Source organism: Malania oleifera, chromosome 8 (genome assembly GCF_029873635.1).
Source record: "Malania oleifera isolate guangnan ecotype guangnan chromosome 8, ASM2987363v1, whole genome shotgun sequence".
Classification (NCBI taxonomy): Eukaryota; Viridiplantae; Streptophyta; class Magnoliopsida; order Santalales; family Ximeniaceae; genus Malania; species Malania oleifera.
The window spans coordinates 87,868,945-87,892,438 of NC_080424.1; the positions used below are offsets into that span (position 1 = coordinate 87,868,945).

At 35.1% G+C, this 23,494-nt stretch overlaps 1 protein-coding gene across 2 annotated transcripts; it reads right to left on the minus strand.

Annotated features, from left to right (window-relative positions):
• Positions 1-82: 82 nt before the first annotated feature.
• On the minus strand, positions 83-21,840 carry LOC131161716 (origin of replication complex subunit 2). 2 transcript variants are annotated; one of them, XM_058117677.1, is made up of 7 exons: positions 20,760-21,840; positions 19,141-19,323; positions 18,946-19,052; positions 5,509-5,641; positions 1,899-2,193; positions 1,101-1,328; positions 83-1,020 (listed from the first exon to the last, which is right to left on the minus strand). In XM_058117677.1, exons 2-7 carry the CDS (start codon positions 19,267-19,269, stop codon positions 821-823), a joined length of 1,092 nt encoding a protein of 363 aa, XP_057973660.1. In that variant the 5' UTR covers positions 19,270-19,323; positions 20,760-21,840; the 3' UTR covers positions 83-820. The 2 variants fall into 2 exon arrangements, with proteins under 2 accessions (XP_057973660.1, XP_057973659.1); XM_058117676.1 differs by having other exon boundaries at positions 19,141-19,302; positions 20,760-21,493.
• Positions 21,841-23,494: the final 1,654 nt, after the last annotated feature.

Genomic DNA, 23,494 nt, shown 5'->3' on the forward strand with positions numbered 1-23,494 from the left:
TTCAAAAAATTCTTCACCCAATTTACAACTACATAAAATTTAACATAGTTGTTATATTGGGATTCATCCAAATCTCCACAACTTAAATTCAAAGATCACTCAACATTTCCAAATCCAGAATAAATGTGTTTAATTAATTAATAACAAGGATATAACAAAATCATATCACCTAGCAGAAATTAACTACTCTAAATTATTGCTGAAATAAAAACAAACGTGGGGAAGGATTAAAAAGGAAGGGGGAGAGGGGAAAGGGCTTTGCTTTTTCCTGGAAGACGAAAAATGACTCCTTACAATTAAGCTTAGTGATACCCTAGCCCAACAGGTCTTCAAGGAGTTCCTGTTGTCTTTTAAGGGACTAGTTGAGGTTTTGGTTTTGGAAAATTAAGGGGTACCCATAATTGCCTTTACACTTGAGGCACTCGCTGCAGCCTGAGAGGAGTGATCCAAGATTCATAGTCATCAATCTTTGAATAATCTGGCTATGAGATTATATTTCCCTACCTTCCCAGCAAGTTATGCCTGAAACCACTAAGAATAACACATCACATCAAGTATCACTCTCTGCTCCAGCTCTTCTGTTTCTTCCACCTTTTAACATGAAGTTCACTGTACGCTTATTTTTCTTACTTGACTGTTGCGCAAATGACTGTCATGGTCAATCTGAAACAAAGGTGATATCTCATATTCTGCTTGTGCGCTGGAAATCAAAGCTGTATCAGGGAGATTTTCTGATCCATTGTTGGTCAACAAAACAACACCAGAGGCCATGTCACAATTTAGCGTTCAAACCCAAATGAGCCCAGATCTACAAAACAGGCTACTGATTTATCTCTGGTAGTAGTTTTTCAATTGCTTCAGTTGTCAGAGGAATATATAAGCAATCCTGGCCATCAGAATTCCTTCTGGTTTTTACCAACTCATGGTCTTTGAATTCCGTTAAATGAGAATTCAACGTAACCTGGTTGCTCACCAGGAAGCGCTCCCGACAGACTCTATACAAATTGCTGATTGGCATCCCTGAGAAATAAATATGCGAAAAAGATGTAATACATCCAAAATGCTAGAAATAACGATCCAAAATGCATGTGATAGCTTGCCTTCTTCGTCTGGGTGAGCCAGTTGATGCTCTGCAAGAACTTTGAACACATTCTGGGCATTGGGTGTCAAACTCTGTAAAACTATTACTGCTGTTTTGGTGCTTTGGGCAGAGCCTCCATGTGCAAGAATCAAAGGGAAGAAGATTCCTTCAACCTTGTATGGTGCAAACGTGGGGACATGATACCAGCACCAGTTGAACTGTGTGTGAACCATCTTCTTGTCCCACACTAGCATCAAGCAACAGATTGCATTATTTGATTGGGAAAAAAAAAGTTGTTAAAATTTATAAAATATAATTCACCAATTCCATCCATTATGCTGTACGTTCATATTCCTACATGAAAACATTATTTTAATGCAAGAAGTGAACAATTAACAATGAATCACAAGGCAACACTTTTGACATCACCTCTACCTACAATGCCCTCAAATAGAGGCAAGTGGGCCATAGTTTGGAACCCAACTGTATAGATTAATTCTTGAAAAGCTTCAACTGTAGCCACACCATCTACAACCCATTTTTTATAATTAAAGATATCGACAGTATACCAATTAGATCTAACCACCTATGGTAGCCCCTAACAACATATGTTTAACTTGGAACAGATATTTGAACTACAAAATAATTTAACACAACTTTTTTTTGCACTAATTAATAATAAAATTAGATGATTGCAGAACTAAAGAGGGGAAATAGAACTCAGATATCATTTTTTTCCACCATGTTCACTCCCAACTTATTCTCCTCTGTTAAATATAAACTTCATAAATAATTAAAATTGCAAATGTATGCTTACATAGCGGTGCATTCACATGGTCAATGGAGGCAACCACACGGACATGAGAACAAGCAGAAATCCGTGCAAGATATTGCTGAGTATCAGCATCCCGCAACCCCGGTCCATCAATGTTGTGAATGGCCACACAAACAAAAGAATCATTTTCCACTACATGTGATCCATCCAGAAAAGCAAAGAGATCATCCATTGATCTAGAACTAAATGGCTGCTGAACTTTAGACAAGTTCCCTGAAGGAGTCATTCGTTTGGTTTTCAATTGATCTTGAAGAACTTCAGCTAGGGCTATCACCACCTACATTTCAAGAATCATAATTTTTCATTCAGCAATGGATGAGTAAACATGTGAGGTATTAAAAGCATAGTAATGCTGCTTACATTGAGCGGACTTCTAGGTTACAGAAATTTTTCAGAAAGAAAAAATGACCTTGTGGGTGGACTGGTGCAGTCATTTGAAGTAATAGAGTTCATTGGCATGTGTTACACAGATCAAAGCACTAAGTTATTCAGCTTGAATTATTAAGCCAATCCATTATAAAATCACACAGAATTCCATGTTATTGGCTACTATGATTCTTAAACAAGCTGTTCCTATAACACAACATTATTCATGGGAAAGTACAAGCATTCTATACAAGAAAGTATCTCCCAAATACGCAGCTTAGGTCATTTGTGCAGTCTAAACATGGCTTAATTTTAACCTGGGAGAACAATATAAGGTAGAATTCTGACTAAAAATAAAAATAAAAATAAAAATAAAAATAAAAAATAAAAAAAACCACTAGCATTCAGTTACATCCCAACTGACAACAATTTTCCTAAGGGCAAGAAAGAGAAGGAGAGGGTTTCTGATTTTCAGATATGCCCCAGCATTCCATCATCTTTAAGGTCACCTAGTGAACATCCAGGTATGCCATTTGAAAGTAAATTTTAAATGTGCTAAATAATCATTTGGTCGCTAAAGTTCATAAATAAAATCAACTTAGACACTGAATTGAGTTAATATAATCAATTAAGAACTTCTTGCATTGAATTACTGATGTTTTCAAGCAAGGGTCACCAAAAACCGAAAACACAGACATTTAGTATTACAGACTTGGCATGTGACCTTCTATAAGAAATCACATAAAATGATGTGACAATAACCATATGCCATTGGAACCCAAAAAAAAAATAAAAGATCAGGATTTAGGAGAAATATTATGTACCACCCCAATCCAAATCCAAATCCATTTTGATCCTTCATCAATCATCTATTTTTGACACAAAAAAAATACATAAACATTAAATTCAACATAACTACAGAAAATCAGAAACCTTGGCAGGTATACCCACATTGAAAATGTATAAAACTTGTGAAAAAGACCTGCACTCAGAAAATATGCACCAGTTTTTGATCCTTGAAAATACTACTTGCCAAATAAATCTTTAATTAAATCTGCTATTAAGCTATTATATTGTCACTATAAAATTTTGGAAGTTATTGATCCAAAGGATAGAGATCCTTATTCCATGCACCATCATGCATTGATTCTGTTGTTCCCTCTACCTGTGTTTATATTACCTTGCATAGCAAAAGAATTGTCATACATTCAATTAAATCTGCTATTAAGCTATCATATCGTCACTATAAAATTTTGGAAGTTATTGATCAAAAGGATAGAGATCCTTATTCCATGCACCACCATGTATTGATTCTGTTGTTCCCTCTCCCTGTGTTTATATTACCTTGCCTAGCAAAAAAGTTGTCATACATTCCAACAAATATGATGGCTGCAGTTCGTAAAATTTTTTATGAGGTCATCAGCAAAGTCAATAAGATTAAACATGCCAGAAACAGCAGTTTGTGAACTTTTCCAAGTATCGATGGTAATATAATGCAAGGATTGGTCCTTTATTAATCACATTAAGTCACTTGAGTGACCAAATTGATAACAAAAATAATACAAAGAACTAAATTGATTTTGTTAAATTACTTGAGGATTGAATGATTATTTAACTTTAAAAATCATCCCAAAAATGAAGCTATTGCTTATAATAGCAATGGTCAACCATGAATAAGTGCAAAAAGCAAATTGCCCTACCCACCCCCCCCCCCCCCCAAAAAAAAAATAAAAAATAAAAAGAAAAAGAGAGGCAAACAAACAACACACAAACTTAACTAAAACTGAAGGTGAAACAATTTCCAGTCAAATCAAAAATGCCCATATGAAATGACCACATCAATTGCAATATATAAGCTGAAAATTTCCTCCTCTTCTAAAAAATGATCCATCTGTAAGAAGAGTTCAGGAGATCAAGGTATAATCTGCAATAAACAAGAACATTATGAGCTGGATATTCTTTTGGCCAGATTAATACTTCTCAGTGCAGAGTTCAGGAACACAAATGATGAGCTAAGCTGCACCATTCCTACTACTGTTAACAAAAGCATTTGAGTTTCAAAGATTCAAGAAAATGGAACAATTCTCTACTTGCCAATAGTCCTATTTGTTCTATAATCATGTTTTATTACAAGAATAGTCATTCTGTTCTACTTACCAATATGTGTTCAGCAGCTAAAATATGACTACTAACATCAAAATCAGTGGCTAGAAAGAAAACAGAACAATCATGATTTTATACCAAGATATGAAGAAGCCAAAGATAAATTACAATCAGCACCAAGAAATATCATCATTTTTGCTTTCTCCAACAAAGCACAGTTGTGTGTGTTGTCTGAGTAATTATTTCATAAAGCATCACTTTTGCTTTCTGAAACAAAGCACAGTTGAGTGTGTTGTCACAGTAATTATTTCACAAAGCATACTAACAGTAGCATCATAATCATTTTGAAAAAAGCAGCAATTACACCCACATATCATTCTGGTTAGCTCATCATTAGAAACAGAGAATACTATTCACAACAGCAGAGAATGGTAAATGCATGCCACCTTAGCAAAGGGCACAGCAGGGAGTAAAGTGCCATTTACTTAATCGCGAATGAGCATATTAGAAATTTTACTTTATGTGATTAAAAATACTAGCTGCAGCTTTTTCAAAAATTATCTTCTTAGATATAATCAATGTCACAAAAATTGATGCCTCACCAAAACAATTGCCACTGCCACCAGCACAATTCAACACTGCCAACCCCCCCACCCCACCCCAAAATAAATAAATAAATATCATGCTACTACCAATACTACAACCAGCCTGCCCCCACCACTATTAAGTATCCACCATTGGCACACCAACAACCCATGCCACCACTCCTATAGTCGTCACCAGTATGTTGCATGCATGCATTGTCTGTGCCAGTTCACTAGTGTTTACATGTACACACATTTCAGAATACACACCTACTGTATTCTCCTCTTTTTCAACCCATGCCACTTTAATCCATAAGCTGCATTGAATAGCCATTTTTTTTCTTAGAAGCTACAAAAGGTAGTGATCTGCATCATGTTTGTAATATATCTCATGTAGCGCACACAACCAACTGGAATATTCATAATCAAGCTCTAATTTTGCAACTGAAGATGTTGCAACGCAAACAGCCACAGGTACAATGGACAACCATTCGGCCTCTTTGAATTGTATCCAAGCATATGATACACAGAGACGGTACCTGTTTAATATTAATTGACTGAAGATAGCCATTGATCACAACTACAGCACACTCGGTCAATGCTGTTGAAGCAAAATCTTCTATCAGAGCCTTCTTGGATCCAAATCCATACAATAAAAGCCCAAAACCACACCTGGAAAATTACAAATAATAGACTAAGACAAGGAATAGGCGCTCACAATAAAATTAACACAAGCTAGAAACTCCTGCATTCCCTTCTCTCTAGATACAATATGTAAGAATCAGATTACAACTTACAAAGCAAACAAGCAAACAAGAGAAAATTTCTTCATCATGACTAGATGTTTGACGGTTACAAACTCATCATATTTATGAACACCCAAATAGCAGAGCAAACAACCAAGCAAATAAAAAAAAAAGTGTTGCAAACAAAAACAATTCCAAATAAAACAAAATACAGATCAGTTTTCTGAGGGAAGGAAAGCATTTTTTGTTACCATTTTGTACAGAACCATTAAATTTAAAACATATGGTGAGGAAAGGCCACGGGAATTTTTGTGGTCAAATATAAGCAAAGCGTGCCCACAAACATGCAGAGCACACACACAAAGCTCCACACACATGCACAGGCCAACCCAATTCCTAACCCCACCAAACACCCACACACCCCCGAAAAAAACACACGCACACACACAAACCAAACCTTGTGATGGCAGCGTGATGCAGGGGCAGCATCAACGTTCTAAGGTTCTACAGCCATGAGAGAGACTAGAAATAGGAGGGGAGGGGAGGGGAGGAAAGATACCAGTGGGAAACTCACATTCAATTCCAATTCAAATTCATCAATAACTTACTTACAACATGGCTTTCACACACTATTTATAAGACAGCCTAAACACATTAAATTACGCACATACCCCTAAAACTACATGAATTACAAACAAACCCATACTTTAGACAAATATTACAAACAACCCCCAAATATACATAATCCTGCTCTAATAAATACTAAACACACATAATAAATTACTAATAAACACCATGTTCCATTGGCAGCACAATAGACTTGACTTGAGAATTAGTATCAATGAACTCACCGAGGATGACAAACTCTACAATAGGAATGTTTGAAAGACTTTGGATGTCTTCAAACTGTGCATAAATGAGCTGACATTATTCTTGAATTGATTTTATTATGAATGCTCCAACCATGTACAGGGACGAGATATAGTAAAGTAACTTCTTTAGTGATATCTAAATGTAAAATTTTTATTGTGGCATTAGCATTTTCAGTGGATCAGTTTTTACTATTTTGTAGTACAAAATATTGTAATATTTTGTCCGTAAACTTATTACATAAAATAGAATATTACCTATTTTTTCCATGATGGGGCGAATTCTCGTAAGTCACACAAATTTGTTATCTTTAGTTGTGGGGGGTTAGCCAATGTGGTTTTTGGTATTCTTGTTCATTCATGAAAATGTGTGATGATGCATAAACATGCAAATAAATATATATATATGCTCCATGATTGTTATTAATGATTTTTATGTCTTTGAGAGGCAAATTAACAGGTGCAAATAAGGCATAATACATGGAAGCAATGGTGTGGGGCCACTTTTGATGAAAGTTTACTGGGCTAAAACTTTCTAAAGCACTCATGAATATATAGGTATGTTGCATAGCCTATTCATACTAACCCACAAGAGTTTTGTATCTAGAGATGTTATGTGAGTTATATGTTTATAGTCTTATGCCAAAAGAATTTGGTTCAAGAATTTAACATTCACAAAGTTCTTGTAACTCATAATATATTTTCTCTGAGTGCAATTCAAATCGAAAGGTATTGTCACCCAATGTATTACATTTCGTGATTGCCCAGATCTTTCTTTGATTTTTTTTAATTTGAACCATGTGGAGGATTGTTGGTATTACCACATATTAATGTTCGACGTTTCAAATTTAAAAAAAAAAAAAAAGGAAAAATAAAAAAAAAAACTATCTATTTAATGAATAATATAAAATAGTCATCAGTTTATTTTAATTAAGTATACATTAAATTTAATACATTAGCTTTAACATTTTAAAATATTAATTAATACTTTAAAGTTTCATATTTATGATGTTGGAAGTTATACTTAATTTTACCTAGATAAACTGTAATCCAACTTCATTTTAAGATACAGTTTTTCTTCTTCGAAATAACTTTATCTTATACTCTTTCTTGAAGTTTATATTTTGTTGGGTAACTAAATAACATTACATCTCCCTATTGCTCTAATGTTTGGGAGTGCACACAAAATCGAACCAGTTGAGAATCCTGGAGGTCGTGCACGCAGTGATTATATGCACCGAGAAATGTTCTCCATAGGCACGAAATCGACTTTATTCCACGCCTCAGCTTCTAATAAGTATTTTTATTTTTATTTAATATTATTTTTATTAGTAAATATTTTTTCTTCTATTATATTTCCAACAAAACACACTCCAGCTGTCGGCTGCCAAGAATCCCTAGTGTCTCGTGTTTTTCTCATCACACTACCACCATCACGGTGCTCCCCACACACTGATCTGCAGTCACTTGAAGTTTCATCACTGGAATCTTGTCATTGGAGACTCACGCGGCCCACATGTCGGCGAAGTGCATGAGAAAGTCTCCCAAAGTTTTCTGCAATTCCCTGTCTCACGAGAAATTGCCTGCAGGCACGATATTTTGAGTTTCTCCAGGATAATTTGATCTGCAGCTTGAAATTTTGATAATGTACACAATCTATTGTAAGCAAGCATGATAATTTGGCACAAAACCCTAGAAATCCCTAGAAATTGTCATTCATAGCATCAAAAATCAGGTTTTGTTGCTGTAATTCTTGAGTTTTTCTCGTGGATTTGTTTCATTTCAGCAGGACTATCAATATCAAGGCGAATTAAAGATAATTTTTGAGAAATTGGGAGTAAGGATTGTGGGAAATTGTGTTAAAGGTTTGTGATATATAGCTGCAGCATGCATATGCATAAATTTTGCAACATGGTGACAAATTATAAGAAAAAGGAATGCCATTTGCCAAACTTTAGGCACGATTTCAAGCTTTTCAACAGCTTTCTCAAATGTGGAGAAAACGCTTGCAAAATCATCAGTGATGGAAGATGTCCAATGAATGTGGTTTCTATAAATGGAGTCATTTGTATGCAACTTTATCGAGGAACACCATCCAAAGCCTTATCGCATATCTTGGATTGATAACACTACCTTACATGTTTAAGAAAGATGTTTGGTTCCCATAGAAATCGGTGAATATTCGGCTAGTGTTTGGTGTGGCATCATACCTATGAAGATTGGCCATGTACTACTTGGTTCTTCTTGGTTGGATGATTTGGGCGTGACTCAAGGACATGAGAACACATATGTCTTCCACTATAATGGAAAGAAAATTATTTTGAAGCCTACCCTATCAACCAACCAGGACAAAGAACATGAGACTAATGATCATGTCAAAGTTACTCAACTTGAAGACACTACAAGCAAGGGAATGAATGTGTTTGAACTATGGTGATTATATCATGGTATTAAGCAAAGGAACAAACACGTTACTTTATCGAAACTTTACTTGATCGACACATTTCTTTCCAACTTCAGAAAATCATGATTGCACCAATCAACAAATTGCCTTGATCATCAATATAACATTTAGGGCCTGACCAAAGCACCAAAACTCAACCACAATAAATTAGGACAAGATGGTTAGATGTAAATTTCACGTGTGCAAGAAAAATATGTTACTACGTAGTTCTCATTGTGCTAAAATGAATTCGGCTTTACGATTGTTGGAAATATAATAAAAGGAAAAATATTTAGTGATAAAATTAATATTAAATAAAAAGACAAATACTTATTAGAAGCTGAAGCATGGAAGGATCACTGTCCTTAAAGCTGATTTCGTGCCTACGGAGAACATTTCTCGATGCACATATTCACTGTGAGCACGACCTCCAGGATTACTCAGCTAACTCAGTTTTGTGTGCACTCACAAACACCAGAGCAATAGAAAATGTAGTGTCATTTAGTTACCCAACAAAATATAAATCTCAATAAAGAGTCGAAGATAAAGTTATTTCAAAGAAGAAAAATTGTATCTTGAAATGAAACTGGATCACAGTTTATATAGGTAAAATTAAGTATAATTTCAAGCATCATAAATACGAAACTTTAAAGTAGTAGTTAATATTTTAAAATGTTAAAACTAATATATTAAATTTAGCGTATACTTAATTGAAATAAAATCGATGACTGTTATATAATATTTATTAAATAGAAAGTTTTTTTCTAATTTGAAACACCCAATGTTAATATGGTAATACCAACACATTTGGCCGGTGCATGGGGGTTCCTCCGGTAGTCGGACAGCAATGAAAATTGGAGGGGAAGGGTTTCAAGGGGTTCTGTTTTTGGTGAAGTGGGTGCTGTTTTAGAGTCTAAGCTGGAAATTAGGGTTTCGAAAAATGGGACATGACTGGAATTTTCTGAAAAGTTCAGAAACTGCTTAACTGCTTTTCAGTTTTTTTTTTTCAAGAAGAAGAAGAAGAGGAGGAGGAGGAAGAGAGAAAGACACAACAGAGATGGGAGGATTAATGCAGAACAGAGAGTGAGAGAAAAGAACAGGGGCAGAACAGAAAACCGGAGAACAAGAAGAGAAGAAAGAAGCAGCAGCAGCAGCAGCAGCAGCAGAGAGGGAGTGATAAGTTACAGAACAAAGGAGAGAAGGAAAGAAGATGAGAAGGAGAAGAAGCAGCAGCAGAGGGAGATAGAAGTTGCAGAACAGTGGGGGGAGGAAGAAGACTAGAAGAAGGGGAAGAAGAAGATTGAAAGGAAAAGATGGGAAATTTGAAATGGAAGAAAGAGATCATGATTGGGCTCTGATATCAAATGATGCAGGGGCAGCATCAAGGTTCTACAGCCATGGGAGAGATTATAAGAAATAGAAGAGAGGAAGGGAAACTCCGCCTGTGATGCACTTAAATGTCCTAATTTTTTCACACACAGCTGGTCCCAAGCCCGGCTTAAGGAGGAGGGTTGCGTTAGGTAGCTGACAGGCAGCGTAAAATTTGTCAGAGATCACTATGATATGAATCCTTATCGAATATTTGCTGGGGCGTCCCCTACGAGCGACACGTTGCACTTGAACCACCCGGGTGTAGCGAAAAGTGGGCGAGGGTGGGCTAGGTCGTCGCCCCGAAGCGACGCGCCGTGTCGGCGCCCGGGTACGGTGTCAAATATGCGAGGGTTCCTGCATCATTCTAGACATGGGCAGGTAAAGACGTTAGTTCAGGAAACTAAGATTAGATTAGCAACTTGGAATATAGGGACACTTACGGGTAAAAGCATGGAAATTGTGGATACAATGATTAGAAGAAGAATTAATATAATTTGCCTTCAAGAAACTAAGTGAGTGGGGGAGAAAGCTAGAGAAATTGATAAGTCAGGTTTTAAACTTTGGTACACTGGAAAAGAAAAACATAAGAATGGAGTAGGCATTATTATAGACAAAAACTTAAAAGAAAGCATTGTGGATGTAACTAGAGTAAGAGATAGAATTATAAAAATCAAAATGGTATTAGGACAAGAGACAATAAATATCATTACTGCTTATGCTCCTCAAGTTGGCTTAGCAGAAAATCTTAAGAAACAATTTTGGGAAGATATGGATAGTATTATACAAGGCATACCAGGAACTGAGAAAATATTTATAGGAGGAGATCTAAATGGACACGTTGGAAGAGATATAAAAATTATGAAAGGATACATAGAGGACATGGATATAGAGACAAAATGAGTCTGGGGAGATGATCTTAGACTTTGCTATGTCATATGATTTTAGTATAATGAATACATGTTGTAAGAAGAGAGAAGAACACTTAATAACCTTTAAAAGTGGACAAAATAGAAGTCAAATAGATTTTTTTTTAACTAGGAGGATAGATCGTGTATCATGCAAGGATTGTAAAGTTATTCTAGGTGAAAGTCTAACCACACAACATAGAGTCTTAATGTTAGATATATGCATTAAAAAATGGAAGAAAATGGATAAAATAAACCAATGTAGGAGAACTAGATGGTGGAACCTAAAAGGAGAAAATATAATAAAATTTAAAGATAAAATGATCAAAGATGGGGATTGGACCTTAGAGGATGGGATAGATTCAAATACTCTTTGGAATAGATTAGCTAGCTCTATTAAAAAGATAGCAAAAGAGATTTTAGGCGAATCAAGGGGAAGATTCTCAAATAGCAAAGAAAGTTGGTGGTGGGATAAAGATGTACAAAAAATCATAAAGACAAAAAGAATTTGGTATAAAACGTGGCAAAAATGTAGAAACAACGATAACTTTGAAAAATATAAGGAGGCAAGAAAAGATGCAAAAAGGACCGTTAGTGAAGCTAAATATAGATCATTTAATAGTTTGTATGATAGATTAGGTACAAAAGAAGGGGAAAGAGATATATTTAAACTTGCTAAAGCTAGAGAAAGGAAGAACAAGGATTTAGGAAATGCAAAATGTATAAAAAGTGAGGATGATATTGTCTTGGTTAAGGACGAAGATATTAAAGAAAGATGGCGAAGTTACTTTAGTAAGTTGTTTAACGAAAACCAAATAGAAGGCTTAAATTTAGAATTGTCAAATGAGGAAAAGACTAAAAATATAAGATTTATTCGAAAAATTAGAGTTAACAAAGTTAAGTTTGCACTAAAAAAGATGAAAAATGGGAAAGCTATGGGACCAGATAACATCCCAATTGAAGTTTGGAAATGCTTGGGTGATAACGGAATTATATGGTTAACTAATTTATTTAATACAATTGTAAAAACTAAGAAAATGCCAGATGAATGGAGGAAAAACACTTTAATACCTATATACAAAAATAAAGGAGATATTCAAAATTGTAATAACTATCGTGGAATTAAACTTATGAGTCATACGATGAAACTATGGGAAAGAGTAGTTGAACAAAGATTAAGGTTAGAAACGAAGATCTCAGAAAATCAATTTGGTTTTATGCCTGAGAGATCTACCACAGAAGCTATTTACCTTTTAAGAAGATTAATGGAAAAGTTTAGGGAAAAGAAGAGGGACTTGCATATGATATTTTGACCTTGATAAAGCATATGATAAGATACCTAGGGAAGTTCTATGATGGGTTTTAGAAAAAAAGGGTGTATGTTGTAGGTATATTGATGTCATTAAGGATATATACGATGTAGTAATGACTAGTGTAAAGACTATAGATGGAGAAACTAAAGAATTTCCAATTACCATAGGTGTACATCAAGGATCTGCTTTCAGTCCTTATCATTTTGCTTTAGTGATGGACCAATTGACTAAGAGTATTCAAAGGGAGGTTCCATGGTGTATGTTGTTTGCAGATGATATTATATTAATTGACGAAACTAAGGATGGAGTAAAGGCTGAGTTAGAATTATGGAGAGAAGCTTTGGAATCTAGAGGCTTTATATGAAATGTAATTTTAGTAATGATAGGAGGAATATTGGAGACAAAGTTAAACTTGATAATGAAGAAATAAATAGCACTTGTAGATTTCGATACCTTGGATCTATTATGCAAGCTGAAGGAGAAATTGAAGATGATGTAATGCATAAGGTTAAAGCAGGTTGGGTAAAATAGAAAAGTTCTTCAAGTGTTCTATGTGATCGTAGAATACCCTTAAAATTGAAAAGTTTTATAGGACAGCTATAAGACCACCTATGCTATATGGATCAGAATGTTGGGCGACGAAGAAACATAATATCCAAACTTAGATGGATCAGTGGTATAACATTGAAAGATAAATTAAGGAATGAACATATTCGTGGTAAGTTAGGTGTAACTCCTATAGAAGATAAGATAAGGGAAGGACGACTCAGATGGTATGGACACTTGCAACGTAGGCCTTATAGTACACCTGTGAGGAAGAGTGACTTAGTTACTGTGGGGGGCAGTAGAAGGGGTAGGGGTAGACCTAAAATAACTTGGGAGGAGATAGTGAGTAAGGATTTAATATCTTTGAATCTATCAAAAGAAATGGTTCATAATCGCATAAATTGGCGAAAAAGGATTCATATAGCCGACCCCACTTAGTGGGACTAAGGCTTGGTTTTGTTGTTTGTTTTCGTTGAGAAGAGAGGAAGGGAGAGACGAGATACCAAGGGGGAACTCACGGTCAGTTCCAATTCAAATTCTTCAATAACTAACTTACAACATGGCTTCACACACTATTTAGAACATAGCTAAACACTTAAAATCACACACATAATCCTGTTCTAACTAACACTAAACACATATAATAACCAAGGTCTGAAATTATGATTTCAACGCAAATTTCAAAGCTCCAAAAGTACGGAAATTTCAACAGAAATTTCAATTTTGACGTCAATTTCGATTTCGATTTGAAAAAACAACGGAAATTAGTAGTAAATTATGGAATTCTTTGTGAAACTTTAAAAATGGTTAACAAACATAATAATATAAGTTTTAGGACTAATATATTACAAATTAAATACATCTATGTTTTGTATGAGGTGGAAAAATTGTAAAATAGTATGTGTATCAAACATATTTGTAAGATAATGTTACATTAAACATATTCAGTTAATACAAATGAAATTCATAAATCATTTAAATATTATCTATTATACAAATAATGATAATTTAGACATGAATGGTTAAATAACTATAAATAATTTTTTTCATATAATTTCAAAAGCACTTGTAATAATCTTTTGTTTCGATAAAATAAATAAAATACATTACGATAAAAATTTCACTTCACTCCTAAATTTCTCATTTGAATTCTGACGAAATTTCATCGTGTGGTTAAAATTTCGACAAGTTTCACTAAAATTTTGAGATTTCAATAAAATTCGGATGATGTTGATATTTCGACGGAAATTATGCAAGATGGAAAAAGACTGCCATTTCAATTTTGAGGGCGATGGAAATCAGAAATTTCGACAAAAATTTCGACAATTTCATGGAAATTTAAGACCATGATAATAACTACTAACTTAACCCAACAATTATCAATCCGATTCTTCTTAAGTATTCTCCAACATGGATCTTCCCAAGGTCTTGCTTCTTGTCCTACATCAGTGTCACCTATAGATGAAGCACTCATATTATGAACCTAAATTGCACCTAACTTGAGGGCCAATGTATCAAGGAAGAAAGACCAATCCATGAAAAAGCAAAGACCTCGAAAGAAGAATAATTTTAGAAAAAAAACTGCCCCAAAAGTCAAAAGTCCTGTAGGAAGAAACCTTGCACAACCAAAAGCTTCAATGCTTCTCTCTGAATGCACGCAGTTATTCTTCTTTCAAGCTAATGCTTGTTCCCTGTTGCCACTGCTTTTATTCAAGCCTATTGTCTGTTTTACTCAGTCACTGCTACACTCTTCCAACAATTACAATTTATCTTATCCTCCTTCCAACCTCTTTTTCCTTTTTTTTTTTTTTTTTTTTTTTTTGGCTAGGTCATCCTCCTTCCAACCTATGTCCTATTTTTGTGTTTCTAAATGCCCATGTTGACTCTATGAGTCCAATCATGTTTTGATAATAACAAATTACTTGATATCTGACCTGCGCAATTGAGTTTGTGAACAGGATCATGATTTAGAATGCACGAATGGTAAGCATGATATGGAAACCACGAGGAATCTAAAGTACATACCACTTGGCTCAATCCATGGAACTAGAAAAGTAAAAGCATGAAGAGGCAAGTTTCAAGTTCAAGATCTTCAATTGGAATTGGTATTTAAAATTGAATGTATTTACATATGTCATATGATACAATTTGAAACTCAAATATACCCTAGACAGACCTTAGGACTCATACATTTCATGAAAAGATTCATTTACATTAGTTCTAGGTTGAATGAATTTTTAGAGGCAAATTTTAGAGGCCTCGTCGACGAATCCCATGGCCTCATTGACAAACTCACAAGGCCACTCGGCGACGAACGATGTGTTCTCGTTGACGAGAAAATACTGAGAGCCCAAAAAGTTCAGACAGGTCTCTCGTCGACGAACTCAAGTTCTCGTCGACGAACAGGTGTTGTACACTCGTCGACGAATGCGTCCTCTCGTCGATGAATGTTGCAGCGCAGAACAGCGTCTTAGTGCGGACATGGACGAAATTCTTTAATTCTAAATGATCCAACGGCCAGGATTTGATCAACTACTGAGAATACTTATAAACCTAATTTCTAAACCCTAGAGCATAACTTTTTGCCTACATTCTGAGAGCCTTGAACATATTGCTGAACTTTTGCCTGCACTCCAAACCATTCACATCCAGTTTGGGCATTTGTTACGTTGATCAAAATGCATTCACACACATATTTTGCAATCGTCGTTGGTATTGAGGTTTGAGTATTTTGAGCATTCAAATCCTATTTTCTTGTTTCCCATATTCATTATATTTAATATTTTTCTTGGGAGCAAAAATCATTGTTGTGTATTTTATATTCATTGATTGAATAAAATATTAGAAAAAAGTTTTCTGAAACTAAAATCTTTGAGATAATCAAATCTATATTTTCAATTCAAAGATTTGCTTTTGGTTATTACAAAAACTATTTGATTGCAAATTCTAAGAACTTCTAAATACATATTCTTGAAGGATATCTTCTTGAAAAATATTGTTTAAATCTTTGCAATATTTAAAGTCATATTTTTATTCAAAGATTTAATTTTATAAATTATTTGATAGCAAGAACTTAGATCTACGTATTATTCAAGATTATTTTGAAAAGGATCTTATTTTCTATTCTTGCATAAAGTGATATGACATCAAACACTAAGATCTCCAAAGCATTTATTTTTAAGAAATTATTTTTGGGAGATATTGATTAAAAAGTAAATTTGTGAAGCATCTCATTATTCATATAACGATCTTATCATTACATACATATTGAGCTTCATGTTTTATCATATGAGTATCTACTAGGACTTTTATTGTACTCACTAACTTGGTTAGAAGCATTTTGAGTTTTGCAGAAATTGTAATTTTTATATTGTATTCACGGTTCGGGTTGTGAACCAGGGTTGAGGAGGAAACCACACCTCTTGTAAGCAGCAAACTGTAAGGGAAGCTCCGTCCCAGTTAAAGGAGCAGGTATTAGTGGAATCCTTGAGTGGGTTACTCAAAGCGAGGGCGTAGGCTGGGGAAGGCCAAACCTCATAAAAATCGAGTTTGCGTATCTCTTACCCTTAACTCCTTTTAATTTCCGCTTACATTTTATTATTGATCTTGCATGTTTGTATGTTGTTAAATATTACGAACACTTGAGAATTAATTGGGTATCATTAAATTTAGCAAGGTATTAATTTGAATTAATTTCAAGCCCTTGTGATTATCTCGTTAAATATTAAAATAGGAATTAAGTGGTAAAATATATTTAAATAATTTTTTAAATACCCAATTCACCCCCACTCTTGGGATAACACCGGAATTCAGTCTACTATCCTGTCATTCCCCTAAGTACAAACTCCATTGGCCCTGTCATTGCTGCAATTTTTATTCCACTGACAATATTTCAATCTTTAACATTATTCTACACCATGTTAGCTCTTTTAAACCTGAAAAGTCATCAATATTATTTATTTATTTTCTTTCTGAAATTGACTCATTGGCCTTCCATTATCAGGAATTCCTACGACATAAAACCTTTATTAATTGTGTTTTACCTTTTTTGATGCACCACTACTAATGCCATATGAGGCATCTTTTCTTTCAATCCCATTAACAGATGAGCTTGACTGAGTTCATTCTATTTCCACTGTGCTCAAGCCCCTGATATTCATGTGATTTACTTCATCCCATGCCAGTCCTAGTTAGACTGTAAATTCACTCACCTTGCAATGTTATAATTAGTTGCCTTCTCTAACATGTGGAATTTCTTTCCATGATAAAATAGTTGTTAAAATTGTTAAAGGCACAAAGCACAGTAAGGCAGATAGGCAGTTGTCACCCACACCACACAAGAAGGGCGAGGCACAGGCACATGCCTCACAAAAGGGGCACACACATTATCAAAATCGCATGTAAAATGACCCATATATACTTGATTCTCATTTTGTTTAATAGAAAAAGTATATACTTGATTCTCATTTTGTTTAATAGAAGAAGAAGAAGGGAAAAAATAAAAAATAATAATACTTGAACTCAAAAAACTAAAGAATTCAATACGCAAACAAGCAGAAGAGAGAAGGCAAGGGGAAAAGAGGTCTGACGAGATCCTGAAAGAAGAAAAAAAAAAAAGGAAAGTTCAGAACTCAGATTGAGAGGCAGCAACCAAGAGAAAAAAAAAGGTCCAAAATATTTATGAGGCATGCCTCACATTGTGCCTACTTGGCTACGCCTCATCTTAAGGTGGCATGCCTTTTAAAGGCCCCCTTGCCTTAGGTGACCTAAGGAACTAGCTGCTTGGCATTTCAACAACTATGCATGCCAATCAAGCAGCCTTCCCAAAAGCCTTCCATTTATATGTAATAACGTTCATACTCCTCAACATTGTTACTAAGAAAGTTGATTGTCCTCAAAATGTTTCATTCATGCGTATGGGGCTCTTATAAACATTGGAAACATGAAAGGCCAAACAAAATCCTGGTTCAGCAATTAATATCATATAAGCGCTATGAAATATTAATATCAAAGTTATTCTTATAATATATATTTTTTCCTTGTTAAAAAAAAAAGGGCAATAGAAGCAATACTAAAACATGTGGAGTTCAAAGTGAATGGTGGTCAGATATCAATAAGAAAGACTACAGTGCCTTGTATAACAGTCAGGACACATTGTTCAGGTGTGAGCATAGAAGGAAAAGAAATATCAATTATCCCTCACAATATCAAGCATAATATAACAGACACACACACACTACATGTGTTCTGCATGGAAGATTCCAGAATTTCCAACATGGAATCCAAACCCCCTAAACTTCGTAAATAATAAGTAAATTAGTATATAAACCAACTAACTCTACTTTCACTGGAAAAGAGTGAAATAGATTCAAAATAAATAAGAAACCTAACCATCAATAACTTAGAATAGCTAGAAACATCTTATGCAGTTAATTTCAATCAAGATATCTTCTCACTGGCTTCCATCAGCTCAAGTAAAAATCTCCCAGATTATTGCAAACATTGAAATAAATAAAGCACTAGACTACAGTTTCCCACACCGATTGTGCAAGTATATGAATGCTACTATTGGACACATGGAGCTCAAGCGGTTCAAGTTTGAATGGTGAATGATCTCGAAAAATTAAACACAAGTTTGTTTAGAGCTTTGCCTAAATCCAGACAATTCCAAATCAAAGACACAAACATCATATGTCCAAATGCAGTAGAAATTCACTTGTAACTATATTGCTAATTTCGATGAATATAATAGAGACATTTCTAACATAAGGAAGTGCATATACCTGAGCTCAAAGACCCAATTAGAGTATAAACTTCTATAACTGTTCATCAAAGAAAAAATCTCTTTCTCATGCTTTGTTTCAAGATTTGATGCTGCTGCTCTCAGCTCCTACATTCACACAAATTTCAAATGCCATTTTCTACGGAGATAGGAAAAAAATTGAGAGATTGCAGTGAGAAAGGGCAGGAAAAAGAACCTGTTCATCAACAAGATCTATGTCAGAGAGTTTGTGGGCTGATTTCTTTCCGGAGCTGCCTAGCTCTTTCGCAAGGAAATAGTTTCTTGAGAATCCAAACTCGTCCTCATCAGCATCGTTTCCTTCCATGAATCCAATTCAAACTGGAGAACCAATGGGCCACTAGAAAAAAGATCACAGTAACTGGAACATGGAATTTAAAGGGGAAATAAGATACACAAAAATTCAAAAATATTTCTCCAAAAAAAAAAAAAATGTCATTTTTAAAACCTTGGCTAACAGAAGGAAGCTTTCACTGGCAACAAATCTTGCTTTGAAAGTTTTGACAATAGAAGGAAAATGCTAATCGTCTGGGGTGGTATTTTCATAAATTAGCAGGGAGGAAGGAACGTGCATTGCACATGAGTCATTTTATTTTTATCGGTTTGAAAAATGATATGTAATATTAAGATGTATACATATTTTTTGCTATATCATGCACTAGTTATTCCATTTGTTTTATGTCACATGAGTAGTGCTTTCGTAGCTATACTACTCCATTTGAGATTTCACCACCACAATATGATGAAGACAGAAATTAACATCCTTCAAAAAGAGCACTGGAATTTAACTATTCTGAGTCTATAAATATCCCACAACGGAAAAATGAAATTTCATTTTCTATGCTGTCACCTTCAGCAGCACAACCAATTGGCAACAACACTTCTGAAATTTGCCATCTTTATCCCATCATTGATACATGGTTTTCAACTTTTCACCCATGAATTTTATATACTTATCGAGTGTAGACCCTTTAGCATTAGCACTACACATAATTCTCACTTCAACACAATTATCCATATATTCTAAGTGTAGTGAGTTTCACTATCAAGAAAAGGTGTTACTATTTCATTTTTGCAGAATTGGTGAATCGGATGGTTCAATATGGGGGAGACAACTGTTCTCATGCACCATTTCATGGGCTACGCCTAAACTACAGAAAGTTTAAATATCCTTATGCTTGATTGGATTCGTATTTGTATTTGAACTCTAAGATAGGGTTTGTAAGCACAGATTTCAAGCGTTGAATCTCAATGTGTGCAGATTTAGATGAAACTCAATATAATTTTTTACTGCATTTTTTTCCAAATCCAAGGTCCAAATTCCAAGCTCTCAAACATGAGGTAATTGTTTGTGTTTATTTTAATACATTTGTACTAAATACCCAAAAATTGGATTTAATTAATGTTTAAAGTTAAATACTTAGGCAAGTTTTCCTTCTTAGCTGAAAAATATTGATTACAAATAAATTTCAGATGAATTGTAGGCATAACTTATGCCCATTCTATATAATTTTCGTCTACAGTTCTACACTTAATGGGGAAAAACCGACACAATTGAAAGCCTTAAAAGACACAGGCACAACATTGACAACAATCAGAAATCACTCAAATCCGCAAAGAACGAAAAGTAAAACAATTTAAAAAAAAAAAAAAAGGAAACAGCGGAGCAAAATCACAAAGAGAGCCACTGTTAGGACCCATCAAACAGTCACAGTTAGCCCAAAAAAATAAATAATAAAATAAAAATAAAAATATAAAAATATATAAAAAATAAAAATAAATACTGCCGGAACATACCAGAATTCAGGAAGGAGCTCAAAGAGGCTTCGTCGAGTGACTGATGCTGGGTCTGGATGCTTCGGGGACAGACTGAGCAATAGTCAAAGCCTCGCAGGCGATCACCATCAAGCACAGGGGGAATGCAAATTTCAGGGCTATAAAATACTAGCTACAGTTTACGCTTCGGGTAAGGTGGGCACGGCCTTGCGCGTCTGGTTTATCCAGTCCTCGTCTATGGCGAGCCCTCTCCTCCACAACTTCGACACAATATGTCCGGCACAAGGAATAATATGGTAAATCTTGTGTGGTTCTGGCGTATTGCTTTCTTTAAGGGGATCGTCGGCTCTTCCAACTCCGACTTATTGAAGGTGGTCTCTGATTCCCGCCAGGCCTTCCAAATCTTTGCTCGAACAGTGGCGTTTGCTCGTTTGCTGCCCTTAGCAACCGTAACCTGAATCCATATTCCCCTTCCTAAGTCTGCCGAGCAACCTATTTTCGGTTTTCCCAAAACCCAATCTGAACCCTAGCCTCTACAGAAGAAGTCACGTCGTCGCTTGCCGTTCAGCCAACGTCGCCGTCGCCGTCGCCGTCGCCAATCCCTCTCTCACACAAATTTGTTCTTCACAATCAAAGGGCTTAATCCGGCCCACATATAGCCCTAAGGAACCAACAAGAAGATCATCCCCCTTCCCATTATCCTATATTCCCAACTCTCAAAACAGCTAAACCTTAAACAAGCAGCCAGGAGTTTTTTCCAAATTTATCTTTTTTAAAAATATATATATTAAATAATACCTTTTTTTTTTAATAATTCCCGAAATAACTCTAACATAATCTCGCTACTTCAAATAGCGAGATTTGTCACGTGTCATTTCAACATCCTTTCACTCTCTCTGCCATCTCTTAAATAATTTATTATTATCTTGAGTTATTAAAATATTATTTTTTTAATAGAATGAACCTGCCCTCTCTTTCTTTCTTTCCCAAGAAAAGCCAGCATCTAGCGCGCTGCAAGATGCGTCCAATCATGTATGTTCTTGCTCAAGTCTCCAAATATTACACAGGACAATGCATTGATTCAAATCCCATATATTCATTTGCTCAAGTCTCAAGCTACGGCACCAATTTGATATATATACAAAAGAAAAAGTTAATGGATACAACATGCAACTTATCCAACTCCAATCTGGTGACTGGTGTGCCTGCAGCAGCATACAAAATATCAAAGCAGTGATTTTAAAAGGATAAATAATTACCCAGTTGGACTGCGACATTGTGACCACTCAAACTATCCTAAGCCCAACCTCCTTCCCTTCCCTTTAATAATAAATTATTTTTCTTTGGGATGCCTGACGTATAGGAATGGCAGAGGGAGTGGAAGGGTCTAGTCTGAGTCTGCTCCTCGGGAAACGCCAAAGTCCATGAAAGCACTTTTCAAAACTTCACTTCGAGGTGAGGAGTTTTTTCTCAATTTAATTTTTTAAAAAATATATATTAAATAATATTATTTTTGAGAGAATAATTTCCAAAGTGACACGTGGCAAATTTTGCTACTCCAAGTAGCGAGATTACGTCAGAGTCATTGTGGGAATTATTTTCTCAAAAATGATATTATTTAATATATTTAAAAAAAAGATAAATCGAGAAAAAAAACTCAGCTAACTAGGCTTCCATGACAAAACGAGTTTACAGGTCAAATTGGGACATGTCGTAAATGGGGATTAAACGGGTTCGAGTTGACTCATTTATTAATGGGTCATTATTATATAAAATTTAACCCATTTATTTAATTAATATACTATAAATGGGTCATTCACTTAAAAAATATAATTTATTTATTTTAATTTTTTTAAATATTTTATAACATATTATTTAAAAAGCAAGATTCTACAAAATAAAAGCTCCCCACCCCCCTACAAGCAAAGAGGCAAAGGCAGAGGCAGAGGGCAGAGGTGACTGCAAATAGCCCTACTTCATCCTGGTCCTTCGGAGCCTTGTCATACATTCATTAATTAATTTTTCATGAAGGAGGGGAAAGCTTTATAGCAGGTGTTGAGGGATAAAGTTGGTGATAATCAATGAAACTGCTCCAAAATCTCCGATGACCTAAAAAGGATAAAAGCAAAAAGGCTTAGAGGACCCAGGGTGTATTTCGGGGGATCATTCTTATGTCTAAGTGAGAGGAATGCTCTAGAGAGGCTAAATGCAACAGTAGAATGGGTGATATGACTTACCTTGGCCTCTTCCCTACATCCCTTCTTATAGGGGCTGGAGTTGACCCTTGGGTTGATTTGTCTTTATGGTGCAGGGGCGTGAATCGCTCCTGGTCATAAAGTGTTCGCGTGCATCACTTCACCTATTTAAGTCACCAGCGTGGATCTTTCCTCTTCTTTATTGGTAAGGAGTTGATTGCTCTTATCAAAAGGTTTGACTTAAGGGGTGCGGGTTAGGTGTTGACTCGCTCTTATTTGCTGGTTTATTTTGGGCATAGCAGTTGCCTCCCCCTCAATTTCAAATTTCTAGATGGAATTTTGAAAGGTTGTCGTGTCCTCGCATTTTCTCCTTTATCTTCAGAATGCATATATATATATATATATATATATATATATATATATATATTATGCTCTTTTTTTTCTTTTTTCTTTTTGTTGAGCTGTTGCTCCGAGCCGAGCTGCTACATGGAGCAAATTTTTGCTAAGCAGGTTCTGCCGAGATGCTCTCTAGAGTTATTTTAGCCGAGCAGGTCCTGCCGA